Below are 14318 nucleotides of genomic sequence, written 5' to 3'. Positions count from 1 at the left end.
TGTTTTTCTTTTATTTGATATTCATATCTCGTATGATACCATAGATATTAGTGTGCTATATCTTTGCTTGTGTGTACAAATATATTCATCACCAGTATTTTGCATTTGTATTTATATATAAATATTTGTACATAAATAAATTTATCAAAAAGGCAAATTTTGTGTATATGGTAACAATCATATTGGTAAAAAGAACTCAAGATATATTATTAAGTGGTGATCTTATTATTAAGGTGTCCAAATGATTGGTTTCTTAAAATATTGCAGTGCCTCCAGCCGTTAAAATGCGGCAAATATTTAAGGGAGAGGATACCGCCTTAATTATTTAGAATCAATTATTACAAAAACCACCACAAAGTGTATGTTTAGATTACTATAAGGTTATTGTTCTACATTTTTGGGAGCAGCACTCTTTGGTTTTTGTGTCACTAAGATCAAATATATATATTTTTTTTATAAATACATTCCAAATGTAGCCACGTTTTACACATTAATAGATGGGGTGCCCACTTCTTACCTCTTCATGACACAGGAGTGTTTATAAAGTCCAGGATTTGCCTTTCACTGGGGGGCATATTCCTGAAGGGATCTTCAGGGAACTGGATTCCATTGTGATGGACCATGGCCTTGGACCTGAATAGTACCACAGAATTAGGGTTGGGCACAGTTTCCAAGGTTTTAGTGATTGAACTGATCCAGAAATGGTGCTGCTGTAGAAAATGGAGTTGACTGAAAAAATCTTTAGGAAAATAATAGAAGAAAAATAATAAAATAGGGAACCTGATTTGGCTGGTGGGGAGAAGAGGTCCATAAGCTACAGCCACTAGCAAGAAACTGAGGACCCAGAGAATGAGTAGGGTTATAGGGGAGATACATTCTCAGGAAAGAAAAGGGGGGGGCAGGTGAGGCAAGTGTCCTCAAATGCTTGCCAGTGTCCTAGTCATCTGAAGGTACGAGCCTATAGCCCATGGTATATTAATAAGAATCACAGACTCAGAAATCCCTCTATCATTTAAAGTGTTACTAAACCCAGGCTCCTACATGCACCAGATCTTGTCACCTACAGTACACAGAACATGGAAATGTAATTATTTTAGTAAAATAAAAAAAACTGCTAAATACCTTTTCTCAGCAGCAGAGTACTGATTAAAGGTTGTAGGAGGAGTTTTCTTTCTGCTCTAGGACGATATAAGACCCCTTCCTTCTATCTGGACAGCACTGATTGGGAGAGTGCTTGTGTTCAGCACAGGACAAATTTAAAAAAAAAAATCCTCTAGCAATATACACAGAACTGAGCATGTGCAGTGTGTCTCCATACAATATGTCTCATCAGGAGATGAGGACACTGGAAGAAGGGGAAGATCAGAGAAGACAGGATCAAACAGCCGTTTTACACAATGCAATGGATTAACTCCTTAGTTTCCACAGTGAGAACAACAAGCATGTTTTATTGCATGTACAGACTGATTTTGCTGTTGGGTGTTTAGTAACATTAAGTTTCCTTAGCAGGCTACTGCGTCTACAGTTCTCAACATTACCGGTTTCTTTGTGCTTCTTCAAAGAGCTTGAACAGCACATCTTGAAACCCCAGTCTGCTTTGAAATATTATTCTTAGAGACATCTTGTTGATAACTGTATTATGAGTATGAACCTGCAACAAACCTCTTACGCAACTTCAAAATAGTAGCAGAGTTTGGCTGTTCCTTTAAGCCTACAACACAGCTGTTTCTATTAATGACAGTGTTTTAACCTACCTATGATATTGATGATTATTGGCACCTGCTTGGTATAATTGGTTAATCATACAGCGGACTCTAATCCTACAAAATCCTTGACTCCGTGCAAGTGTGAGAATTGATATTGGTTTGACGTCAAAACTGTAGTAACACCATATATTAATTTGATTTAGATTTTTCTTCTGTTCGCTCACTTTGCATTTTATAAACTGACAAAAATATACAATTAAAATTATGGTATTTGTTACCTACCATACAATTCCTTTCTCTGAGTTCAAGAAGACACAGCTCTCGATTCTAGACCAATGTTTTATAGTACCACCTACAGCTGTAGGACATTAGGCAGAAAAAGAACATAGGACTGTCCATAGGCGGAATTAACTAGTAAAAATCTCCTCTCCGATATCAGCAAGCCTGTTAATCACAAAACAGTGTCAGGAGAATAAATTCCCAAAAAATAGGGGTATTTGCTGTGTCCCTCAATGAACTCAGAGAAAGGGATTCTGTTTTCTTACATTCATTGAAGACACAGCTCTTTGTATTCTTGAACATGGGCCATCCCGAAGCAGTGTTCAAGAAGGCGTACATAAACCAAACACAAGGAATCTAAAGCAGCAGCCTGAAAAACCCTGCAGGCAAAACAAGCATCCAAAGATGCAAATGCATCAACTTGTAAACATTTTTTTTTCTCTTAAAAGCGGGCACAGATGACCAGGAAGATGCCTTGCAAACCTAAGACAGACAACAGCGGTTGGAATGCCCAGGAGGCACTAAGAGGAGCTGGTGGAGCATACTGTAACATGGAAGGGAGAAGCCTGACCCTTAATGGCTTATGCCAGAACAATTGCTTGCCGAATACAACAGGAAATAGGAGCAGAGGAGGCCATCAGGCCTTTTTTTGGCCCATCTGTGACAATTCAACCAATTGGAAGGAGACTGTAGCAGACAGGCACACAAACCGCCCAGACCCCATCCAAGCAGTGCAATGAAACTTCCTTAGGATGAAACGACTGGACTCTAGGAAGGCAAGAAAATGTGAAAATCTAGAATTCACCTGTGGAGGAAAGGAAAGGCATGTACAGAAAACTACCTTATCCTTGTGCATGGCAAGGAGTGGGAAACTTGCAGGATAAGGCAGCCAGGCCCAACACCCACCATGCAGAAATGATAGCCACTAGGAAGGAAACTTTGAGGGGAAAAAAAAAAAAAAAAAAATAAGTAAGCAGGGGAGTACCCCCAAATACTTCAGAAGGGAGGCTTCTGGAGAACCGAAAGAACCAAATTCAAATCTTGCAGCAGCAGCAACGGGGAACAAACAGGAGGCACCACATGACAAAGCCCTTGGATCAAAGTATGGATCAAGGAATATGTGGCCAAGGGAAGCCGAAAAAAAGATGCAAGGGTAGAAACCTGCCTGTATAGGTACTCAAGGCAAGCTGTTGTGCAGCTCCCTGTTGGAGAAAAGGCCAAAACCCAAACCACCAAAGGAGGAACAAGGCTGGACACCCAGAGCATCGCACCAGGCAATATAAGTCTTCCAGGTGCAATGACATGCGTATCTCCCGAAAGGTAGACTTGCATGCGTTTAACATTGCAGGGATCACCAGACCCAGCTCCCTCGCATTGTGATCTCCACATTATCCATCCTTGCAGGCAGACTTTTCTGGCTGCACTAACAGGTCATCCAGATAGCATGTCATGGCAATCCCGTTGTCTCAGCAACACCAGGACTGGGGAGCCAAGGTCAACTCAAAGGGGATCGCCACAAAACAAATTTGCATCCCCCATTGCAGAGCAAACTATTCCCTGATGTCCCTCGTAGATGGGGAAAGTGCAGGTATGCATCCATGATATTTATGTACACCCGAAAATCCTCTTGATGAAAAGAAGCCACCAGCAAATGGATGGATTCCATCCTGAATTTCTACACCTGCACAAAGCAGTTCAAGGACATGGGAGTTTCAAAAGCAGACAAACCTCATCCTTTTTTGGAACTATAAACAGGTTGGAGTAAAAATCTCCCAGAACTGTTCCGACTTGGGCACAGAGACTATCGCTCCCTGGAGCAGCAGATCCTGCACCTCTCTGCACAAGGCGTGAAGGCACAAATGGTGGAAATTGAAGATTGTAGGGAAATGGTGAAGAAAAAATTCTGTCCTATAGCCAGACACAACCAGTTCATGGACCCACTTGCCTAGAAGGAGGGGTGTCCATGTGGCCTGCAAAGCAGCATAGATGATCTCCAACCTGGAAATGGGTGGGGCAAACCTTCAGACTGTAGAGGACTTGTCAAATGGTCCTGGATGCACAAGTCCACCATGGCTGCAGACACCACCAGGAAGGGGGATTAAAGCCCTTGTCAGAGGTAATGAAAAAGCCTCTTGTGGGCATGAAAGGAAGGCCAGGACTTCCAATGTGGTTCAATTTCCTCAGTCAGTGGGAGGAAGATACTCTTGTCTTCGGTGAAGTTCTTGATGAGGTCTTGCAAAGTAGCATCGAAGAGACGTTCTTTTTTAGAAGTCTGGTCAGCAGAACAGCATTTGAGCATAAAGCACTCATTGAAGCACCACCATCAGGACGCATTCTTGGATGCTGCTCTACTCCTCCAAGCTTTTTATCACAAATGTACTTCAGGCCCTGGATCAACTGGTCCTCCACATACACACACACACACACACACACACACACACACACACTGGATACACTTGTCCAGTGGACAAACTTTTCGCAGAACCTTGGCCTATTCAGTAAGTGTCTGAGACACCTGGGCTATGGTCAACACAAGCCGCAATGCTGACATTGCAATATGAAACCTAAACCGGGCAACTGATCGGTTTTATGGCTGCTTTATTTATCCTCACAATAGGGGGATCCAACACAGGAGCCGAGGTTCCCCCTCCTCAAAGGGGTAACATACTGTGAAGCACTTCAGAAACACAAAAGGACGCTTTAGCCATACCCAATCTTTGTAAATAAACTTATCATAGTATGTGGTGGTAAGGAAAAACTTTAACCATACCTAGTCAGCTTGTGCCTACCAAAGGGGAAAAACACGTCATTGGCTGCCCCAGCAGACCTAATTTGCAAGCATCACTCACACAGAAGTAGTCAGTCCAGTTACCAGTGCTTTCTCCTGTGCAATTACAGAGGCATCAACCTTGTTGTTCGAGGAAACATCTTCAGGGCCCACAGAAAACGCAGAGCCTGCAGTGGCAAAGCTCAGCTCCGGCTCAGAAAGATCTGAAGACACAGGTGAAGACAGAAGGTGCTTCCTGCTTGCCCTAAGCATATCCTCCAACCAGGAGATGAATCTAGGACTTCCAACAGCAAGTCTAGGGAGAGAGAGAGGACCCTGAGGCACCCACCACCTCCATAAGAGGATAAGGAGGAGACGCATGCACTATGACTCCATACAACCCACCCGCTCAGGCAGGGCCCCACCAAAAATTAGGACACCTAGGGGCAAGGAGGGGATGAAATGCCCCCCAAAAAAGGCTGGGGGGAGGGGACCCTACAGGACTTAACACCCCAGGGAATACTTTCCCCCATACCACTTCTGGGGAAGGGAGGGGGCCTCTAAGGTCTGCATGTGCTTGCTGACCGGACTAGGGTGATCACTGAATTTTGATTATTGAGCCAGTCACCCCACTCCGATGTTGATTGATTGTCTCCTCAGGAAAAATCCCAGTAAAAAGGGGGAAAAAAAACCCAAAAAAACAGCTATGGAACCACAGGTCCCAGCAGGAAACTAGAACCTCACTCCCAAAACGCTAGCCAGAAATAACTGGCTTGCCTATAAACAGAGAGGGAGTTTATGCTAGCTAGGACTTACCACAGGTGATGCTGTGTTTTTTTCAGCCTAGTGTACAACTCCTGTAGGTGGTACTATAAACCCTATGAGAAGTGCTATGTCTGTCAATGAAAGCAAGAGAAATGGTGGTAGTCCCCCTGCTGTCAGTACAGCGATCTCCCCGCTGAGCTATTGTGTTCTAACAGCTGATAGTTAGTACAACAATCCCCTGAGCGCTTCAGTTTTTTTTTTTCTCTCATTCAGCCCCCTGGGTTAAAAAAAAGATAGAAAATTTAATTTAAAGATTTAAAAATAAGCGGATTGAGAGAACAAAAAAAAAAAAGTAAGAAAAATGCTCCTTTCAGATCTGGGAAAGCTTTAAAAACACCCTGAACAACCACGCAACTACATCAATGCTTCCACACCAAATGGTACTTACAGAGGCTTTGTAATAGAGACCCTATTTCTTAACCTTGGCACACAATTGGTGCCCCTTCAGAATGTGTATGATGGGTACTAGCATGCTGTAACTACACTTGCCACATGCTATGTGGTTGTGGGATTTGATGCTCCAGACTGTTGCTGCCCTTGATTTTTTCCCTTTTCTTGCTTATTTTTTTTTTTTACCGATTTCATTACTTGCTCAAAAATACTGCATACTGACTAGAATTCCATAATTGCCAGACGATATACACTACAGTTGTTCAATGACTTAAATCTTTGATTTATTGTCTCTGCACTTTAAAACCCCCTTTAACTACTGTATGTATTATACTTAATAAAATTTTAAAAAAATGCTATATAAATCAGTATTGTAAACACTCAACATACTGAAAAAAACTAGAAGCTCAGTATTAAAATATGCTGGTGGCTCTGTAAATTAAATACAATGTCACACTCATACGAAAAAACAGCATATTGCCACACAGAACACAAGACAGCACAAAAAAAAAAACTATAACAAAAAAAGTATTAAAATATTTTCATTGTAAAATAAAGTCAGTAGAACTCAATGTGAGTGAAAACTTAACTGGACAATAGCAATAAAAATGTAGCAAGCTATGTTTTTTTGGAGGTGTTTAGGGACTTTAAAGTAGTTGACTGTATATCACAAAGTGGTCCAAAACGTCCAGAGGCATCTTTAGCCCGCAAGACAAAAGAATATGCTGCATCATCAACAAACTGTGTTAGTGTGCAAGCCATTGGTAATGGCAATGCTTTAATTTCGCCAATCTTCTTCCACAGTTTTTTGGAGCTGTTTGTATTTTCTTGGTGAACATAGAGACAATAGACTTCAGCAGGTGCACAGCTAGGATCTGCATGAGTGATATTCCATGACAGGGCAATGCCTTTGGGATTTTGGACTTGAGCCAATCTGAGTTCAGGTTTTTGTGGTGGTTTCAGCTTCTCGGGATCTGGATTTGCAGATACCTCCAAGTAGGCATCAGAGTCCTGAGTATTCTGTGGAATAATAAAGTAAAATTAGCCTTGAATATAAAGTCTTTTTTATAATTAAAGTAGAACTAAAGACAAACTTTTTTCCCCATTTTGGATAGAGTAAAGGATTGTTATAACCCTTGTAAGGATTATTGATGCCTTCTGTATCCCATTGGGGAGATTTCCTTTCACTTTCTGTCCCACAGCCAAAACAGAAAGTGAGAAAATCACTCTAAAGTGAGTATCCCTGGTTATCAACAGAAAGTGTCCCAATTGGAAGATTTCCTCCCTATTCCTGTTCTGGGGACAACCCATAACTTGGTATTTTCTTTTACTTTCGGTGTGAATAAAACAGGACTAATAGAAAGGATGGATCTCTCTTATGGGGGCACACAGCAATAAAAACTGACAGATGTTCTAATCCACTCTATCCACCTTTAAAATATACCCAAAGGCAAAATTTTTTTTTTTCGCTTTAGTATTTGTTGATCACAACTTAACTGTGATTATATGTGGTTTCGCCTACTTTTTTAAGATGGAGTTACTGCATTGGTACAGATTTTCATACACACTCTGCATGCGCATGTCTAGGTTTATACTATGGCAATCTGTACAATCTCAAAACTGCAGGCATGATCTGAATTTATCACCAATGCTTGCTCTTCCCCTCTAGAACTTGTCGCAGCATTGATGTTTTCTTTGAACATGTTCCCATTGTGAGAAACTATTTTAATTACTCCCCATGAGGTAATTTCAAGGTTTGAATTCCTTAAGGTGCATCTTTTGAGATAAAGGGATCAGCAAGGGGCCCAAATTATATTAAAATGGCTGTAAACCTAAACATGAACTATGAATAAAGCATATCCCTCTATAATGTGTACGCGTCTCAATAAAGAGCACTAAGTGCTCCGTCTGCTGCTTCATTCCACTGCTATTAACATGAGTCACTTCTTTATTTTCAGGTACTTATATAGCGCTGTCAATTTACGCAGCACTTTACATATACAGTGGGGATCGAAAGTTTGGGCACCCCAGCTAAAAATTTGTATTAATGTGCATAAAGAAGCCAAGGAAAGATGGAAAAAAATCTCCAAAAAGGCATCAAATTACAGATTAGACATTCTTATATGTCAACAAAAAGTTAGATTTTATTTCCATCATTTACACTTTCAAAATAACAGAAAACAAAAAAATGGCATCTGCAAAAGTTTGGGCACCCTGCAGAATTTATAGCATGCACTGCCCCCTTTGCCAAGCTGAGACCTGCCAGTGTCATGGATTGTTCTCAATCATCGTCTGAGAAGACCAGGAGATGTCAATCTCAAAGGTTTTAAATGCCCAGACTCATCTGACCTTGCCCCAACAATCAACACCATGGGTTCTTCTAAGCAGTTGTCTAGAAAACTGAAACTGAAAATAGTTGACGCTCACAAAGCCGGAGAAGGCTATAAGAAGATAAGAAGCGTTTTCAGATGTCAATATCCTCTGTTAGGAATGTAATTAAGAAATGGCAGTCTTCAGGAACAGTGGAAGTTAAAGCAAGATCTGGAAGACCAAGAAAAATATCAGACAGAACAGCTCGCAGGATTGTGAGAAAAACAATTCAAAACCCACGTTTGACTGCACGATCCCTCCAGAAAGATCTGGCAGACACTGGAGTTGTGGTACACTATTCCACTATAAAGAGATACTTGTACAAATATGGTCTTCATGGAAGAGTCCTCAGAAGAAAACCTCTTCTACGTCCTCACCACAAAAATCATCGTTTGAACTTTGTAAATGAACATATAGACAAGCCTGATGCATTTTGGAAACAAGTTCTGTGGACCAATGAGGTTAAAATGGAACTTTTTGGCCGGAATGAGCAAGGGTACGTTTGGAGAAGAAGGGGCACAGAATTTAATGAAAAGAACCTCTGTCCAACTGTTAAGCATGGGGTTGGATCAATCATGCTTTGGGGTTGTGTTGCAGCCAGTGGCACAGGGAACATCTCACGAGTAGAAGGAAAAATGGATTCAATAAAATTTCAGCAAATTTTGGATGGTAACTTGATGCCATGTGTGAAAAAGCTGAAGTTAAAGAGAGGATGGCTTCTACAAATGGATAATGATCCTAAACACACCTCGAAATCCATGGGGATTACATCAAGAGGCGTAAACTGAAGGTTTTGCCATGGCCTTCTCAATCTCATGACCTCAACATAATTGAAAATCTATGGATAGACCTTAAAAGAGTAGTGCGTGACAGACTGCCCATTCTTCCTCACAAAAGTCTTCCAGTTCTTTGAGATTTCTGGGCTAAGATACCTCAAACAAGAATTGAAAGACTCTTGGCTGGCTACAAAAAGCGTTTACAAGCTGTAATACTTGCCAAAGGGGGCAGTACAAGATATTAACTCTGCAGGGTGCCCAAATGTTTGCAGACGCCATTTTTTTGTTTTCTGTTATTTTGAAAGTGTAAATGATGGAAATAAAATCTAACTTTTGTTGACATATTATAAGAATGTCTAATCTGTAATTTGATGCCTTTTGGAGATTTTTCCATCTTTCCTTGGCCTCTTTATGCACATTAATACAAATATTTAGATGGGGTGCCAAAACTTTCAATCCCCACTGTATATTGTACATTCACATCAGTCCCTAACCCTCAAGGGGTGTACAATCTAAGGTCCCTAACTCACATTCATACATAGACATACTAGGGCCAATTTAAACGGGAGACAATTAACCTACAAGCATGTCTTTGGAGTGTGGGAGGAAACCGGAGTGCCTGGAGGACTCACGTTTTTCTGACACCAAGAGAAAAAGGTGATGGGGAGGGACTTCAAGCAGATCGACAGTCTCAGCTCTGTTCCTGAGTGCTTTTTGGATGTGGTGGGTAATTTTCTCTGCAGATCTCAGCAAGGAGAGCTCTGAGAACTGATCAGAGTGTAACTTCAGCTCCCCACCCCCTTTTTTTCTAAACTCTGACAAGCTGAATAAATTCAGTACTCTAAACAGTTGTATAGAAGAGAAGACTACAGCTAAACAGGTACAACTTTGTAGGAGGATTTGTTTAATCTCTGCATCACCTGAGGCCAGTCACTTCACTTGGTGTATGTAAGGGTTTACAACCACTTTAACTTCCTATTAACATATGCACACCCTGCAGATTTTCTAAGATCCCTTTTCCAAAAAACAGCACATGGGCAGTAACAGAGGAGCAGAGAATTTCCCTGAAATGGCTAACAATTTTATTTTGAAGGCACTACTGGCTGTCAGGATTAATATTCAATTTCCAACAATCATGTATTTAGCTCCAAGACAGATCTTAGATGCTGAGCTGTAAAGAGGGATAGATTGGGGCAGCTATAGGCAGACCTGGACAGGAAGAGGCATTGCTATCTATGTATGCAGCTCTATTATGCAAAGGGTAGGCAATCTGCTGCTTAGTTTTGGGCACCTATTCACAAAAAGGGATATCGAAGAACTGGTAAAAAGAGCAGAGAATGGGAACACAAATTATATGAGGCATGAAGTAGCTCTGCTATGAGGAAAGATTAGTGGAACTGAATATATTCCCTCTTTGAAGAGGCAATTAATGGGGTATATGATCACTATGTATAAATACACATAAGTGGTCCATATAGTGACTTTATTTTGAGTTCACTTTCAGGTCATTACAGAGGACAAGTGGGCACACTTTACTGTGAAGAAGCCTTTCTGGATGTGACTGTTAAATTTATCATGTTAATCTCCAGACATAAAGGCTGTGAAAATGTGGAATAGACTCCTTCAAGAACGAATTCTGCCCAGCTCAGTAGGCGGTTTTAAAAATGGAGCTGGATGCTTTCTTAAATGCACAACATACAACTGGATATTAACATTAATAGCAAATAAGATCAGGGATAGAAGATCCATGGAATATGCGATTGCCTCCTGGGGATCAGAAAGGAGTATTTTTTCCCCTGAAGCAAACTGGATCATGTTTTTTTTTTATCTTCTTCGGATCAGCTGTGGTTATAGGATTGTGTATATGGAAGTTTTTCTATTTCTTGTTGGTTGGTCTAGATTATCTATAGGGCACAGTCATCACATTTGACATGTTTTGACTATTGGATTAACCACTGAATGGAGAACACAGCAGTTTCACAGTAGGTGAAACCACACTGGCAGCTATCGTCTGAGCAATCTTGCACCATGTTAGGGACACCAACTGCAATGTGTTCAGCATCAAGACAGCTAAGACCTCAGCAATGCTCCATGGTAAAGAGGTGCAGGACAAATATAATTGGGTGGTGAGAGGCACAGCTATCCGTGCCTAACCAGCCCTACTTTGGACATTGTTGGCATCATCAAATCAGCAGAGTCTTACACAGAGTTGACTGGAGTTACCAGTTTCCATCTCTGGAAACTGAAGCATTGTGACACTGACAGCAGGGTTTTACAAAAAGATTGTAATAAAACTTAACTACCTATGGAGGAAAACAAGTACATTTCAAATGAGGTAAGCACATTTCTGCATCTTTTTGAAAGTGCAAAGATTTGAACTTTAGGATGGCAATGTTACAATGTGAATTACACAATCACCTTTAGATCTACCAAAACTGCATAAACGTAACGACCTACCTAAACAGCCTGTTCATTTTTTACCCAATCAGGCAGGTCCCTGCACGTCATAGTTGTTGGTAGATCTAAACAGGTTTATGGTACAAAAAAAAAAAAAAAAAAAAAAAAAAAATGGTACCGCTCAGATGCCCCCCAAACCTATGTCAGTCATAGCAGCATGTGACTGGTGCAAGAAAGACAGGATCGGCTTGTCAGGCTCTAGTAGACTTCAACAAAATGGTGACCATCTGCACACAGACACCAACTCCCTGTTGTATAAAAATTAATGAGATGAGTAAACTATGGCTTCAGCTCCTGTTCTCCACCTGTAGAAAACTACTTAGCCATTAAGTCCATAAAGGGTGAAATGCGTCTAAGCCCCAAAAAAGGGTGAAATGTATCTGATGAGTTCTCTGCAAGTGGAGAACAGGAGCTGAAGCCATCTTTTACCCATCACATTCATATTTATGTAACAGGGATTTGGTGTCTGTGCACAGACAGTCACCATTTTGTTGATGTTTATGGTCAAGTCTGAATTCAAAACTTTGAATGGATTATTTTGGTTTTCCCTTGCGCGCCCAATGTACATTGGTCAGCAGCCGCTCACACTACAGAGATGGTAACGCTATAAACCCCCCCCCAAAAACAAACAAAAAAAAAAACCAAAAAACTGTACATTTAATTTGTAGCACATGTGGCATGCATAAGACTCAGAGAAGCCTACCAATATAAAAATTTGATTTGAAGCTGTATTAAACCCAGAAGCAAGCATTTGTCATTTTGCAGCTTAGCAATTCTTAGATATCATAGCTGCATTAGTTTTCTTTTTTAGGCTCACTTTCATTTTCACTTGGTGATCCTGCTAGTAAGTGCTGTTTTTCATCATAACAGGCTGTCCTGCAGATATGTTTATACAAGAAAACTTATTCCTGCGCCAAAACTTTCCAAATAACACTCTAAAAATGCTGCTGTGCCAATCGTGAAAACACAAACAATATAAATATAAATAAACAGCGCAAATTTAGATCATTAATCAATATAATCAATCATATAAAATAGGTGCATAAATTATTCGTGTTTCCCCTTAATATTAAACAAAAACACCCAAAAGTCCATGTGCTGAAAACATAATTGAATTGTAAAAGTAAAAATGCAAATAAAAAAATTAAAATAAAAATAAAAGTGCCAACTTCTTTTCTTCAGAAAATACTTTCACCTTCCACCAGTGCACACACCAACATCGAATACACTCACCAGAACTTGGTGAGTAAAAGACCTTTAAGGAATTTTTAGGGATCCTAAACCGTCTTTGGTGCCACGCTAGGGAAAATCTTCACCCTCCGAATAGACTCCACCATCCAACCAAAAGAAAAAAACTCACATAGCATAATATTGTCACACAATAGTAACTTTTACCAAATGGAGATTAAGGCCACTCACATGTTAAACACTTGCTAAAGGCATGTTTATTATGTATAACAGGCTTCAGTTCCAGCAGATATACAAACTTATCCTTCCAGGACTCTCACATCCACAATGGAACAAAGACAGAACTCCTCTTAGACCAAACAGTGAACCAAGATGGCCGCTGGAACGCACCGCTCAGCGTGCGTTCCACTCACCGGAAATGACGTCAGGCGCATGGAGTGTGGACCGGAAATGCGTCAACGCGTTTCGCCCCTCCCATAGGGCGTTATCAAGACCAAGTCTCGATAACGCCCTATGGGAGGGGCGAAACTCGTTGACGCATTTCCGGTCCACACTTCATGCGCCTGACGTCATTTCCGGTGAGTGGAACGCACGCTGAGCGGTGCGTTCCAGCGGCCATCTTGGTTCACTGTTTGGTCTAAGAGGAGTTCTGTCTTTGTTCCATTGTGGATGTGAGAGTCCTGGAAGGATAATTTTGTATATCTGCTGGAACTGAAGCCTGTTATACATAATAAACATGCCTTTAGCAAGTGTTTAACATGTGAGTGGCCTTAATCTCCATTTGGTAAAAGTTACTATTGTGTGACAATATTATGCTATGTGAGTTTTTTTCTTTTGGTTGGATGGTGGAGTCTATTCGGAGGGTGAAGATTTTCCCTAGCGTGGCACCAAAGACGGTTTAGGATCCCTAAAAATTCCTTAAAGGTCTTTTACTCACCAAGTTCTGGTGAGTGTATTCGATGTTGGTGTGTGCACTGGTGGAAGGTGAAAGTATTTTCTGAAGAAAAGAAGTTGGCACTTTTATTTTTATTTTAATTTTTTTATTTGCATTTTTACTTTTACAATTCAATTATGTTTTCAGCACATGGACTTTTGGGTGTTTTTGTTTAATATTAAGGGGAAACACGAATAATTTATGCACCTATTTTATATGATTGATTATATTGATTAATGTCCTGCAGATATAGCAGTTAGAGGGTTGAGACAAACCATTTAGTACTAACGGGTGCTTACAATGATCAGCTTTTTGCTTATGTAAAATCTTTATACCAAAATGAAAAAAACAGTTGCTGTAAGTGCTTAAAAAGTGTTAGCTGAAGTTTGGCTTTAATTTGTTAGTGCATCTAAATATGCATCCAATACTCTTCCCCCAAACTGACAGACAATGCTGATGTCCAAAAGGCATCTCTGTTCCACCTTCATCTATATTATACTGCCTACACTCTGGATGGTTTGTTACTGGCCAGATCACCAGGTGAAAATGCCTACAAAAAAAACAAACAAAAAAAAAACGAATGCAGCCACCACATCGGATTGGTAAGTTGCAATACTTTACATTTT

At 40.6% G+C, this 14318-nt stretch overlaps 1 protein-coding gene across 1 annotated transcript in view; it reads right to left on the bottom strand.

Moving 5' to 3' along the window:
• Window positions 1–6491: 6491 nt before the first annotated feature.
• ATF7IP2 (activating transcription factor 7 interacting protein 2) overlaps window positions 6492–14318 on the bottom strand; it is a 96399-nt gene continuing 88572 nt past the window's right edge. Inside the window, exon 11 of the mRNA XM_089678230.1 lies at window positions 6492–6987. Within this exon, the coding sequence (XP_089534356.1) occupies window positions 6586–6987 (402 nt within the window). The 3' untranslated portion in view covers window positions 6492–6585. The remainder of the gene's footprint in view (window positions 6988–14318) is intronic.

The sequence above is a fragment of the Staurois parvus genome, unplaced genomic scaffold (genome assembly GCF_062004578.1).
Source record: "Staurois parvus isolate SC_StPar_1 unplaced genomic scaffold, SC_StPar_1.0 ptg000200l, whole genome shotgun sequence".
In the NCBI taxonomy this organism is placed as follows: domain Eukaryota; kingdom Metazoa; phylum Chordata; class Amphibia; order Anura; family Ranidae; genus Staurois; species Staurois parvus.
Note: the sequence above shows the minus strand (reverse complement) of the source record. Positions and strands in the feature narration are given on the sequence as shown.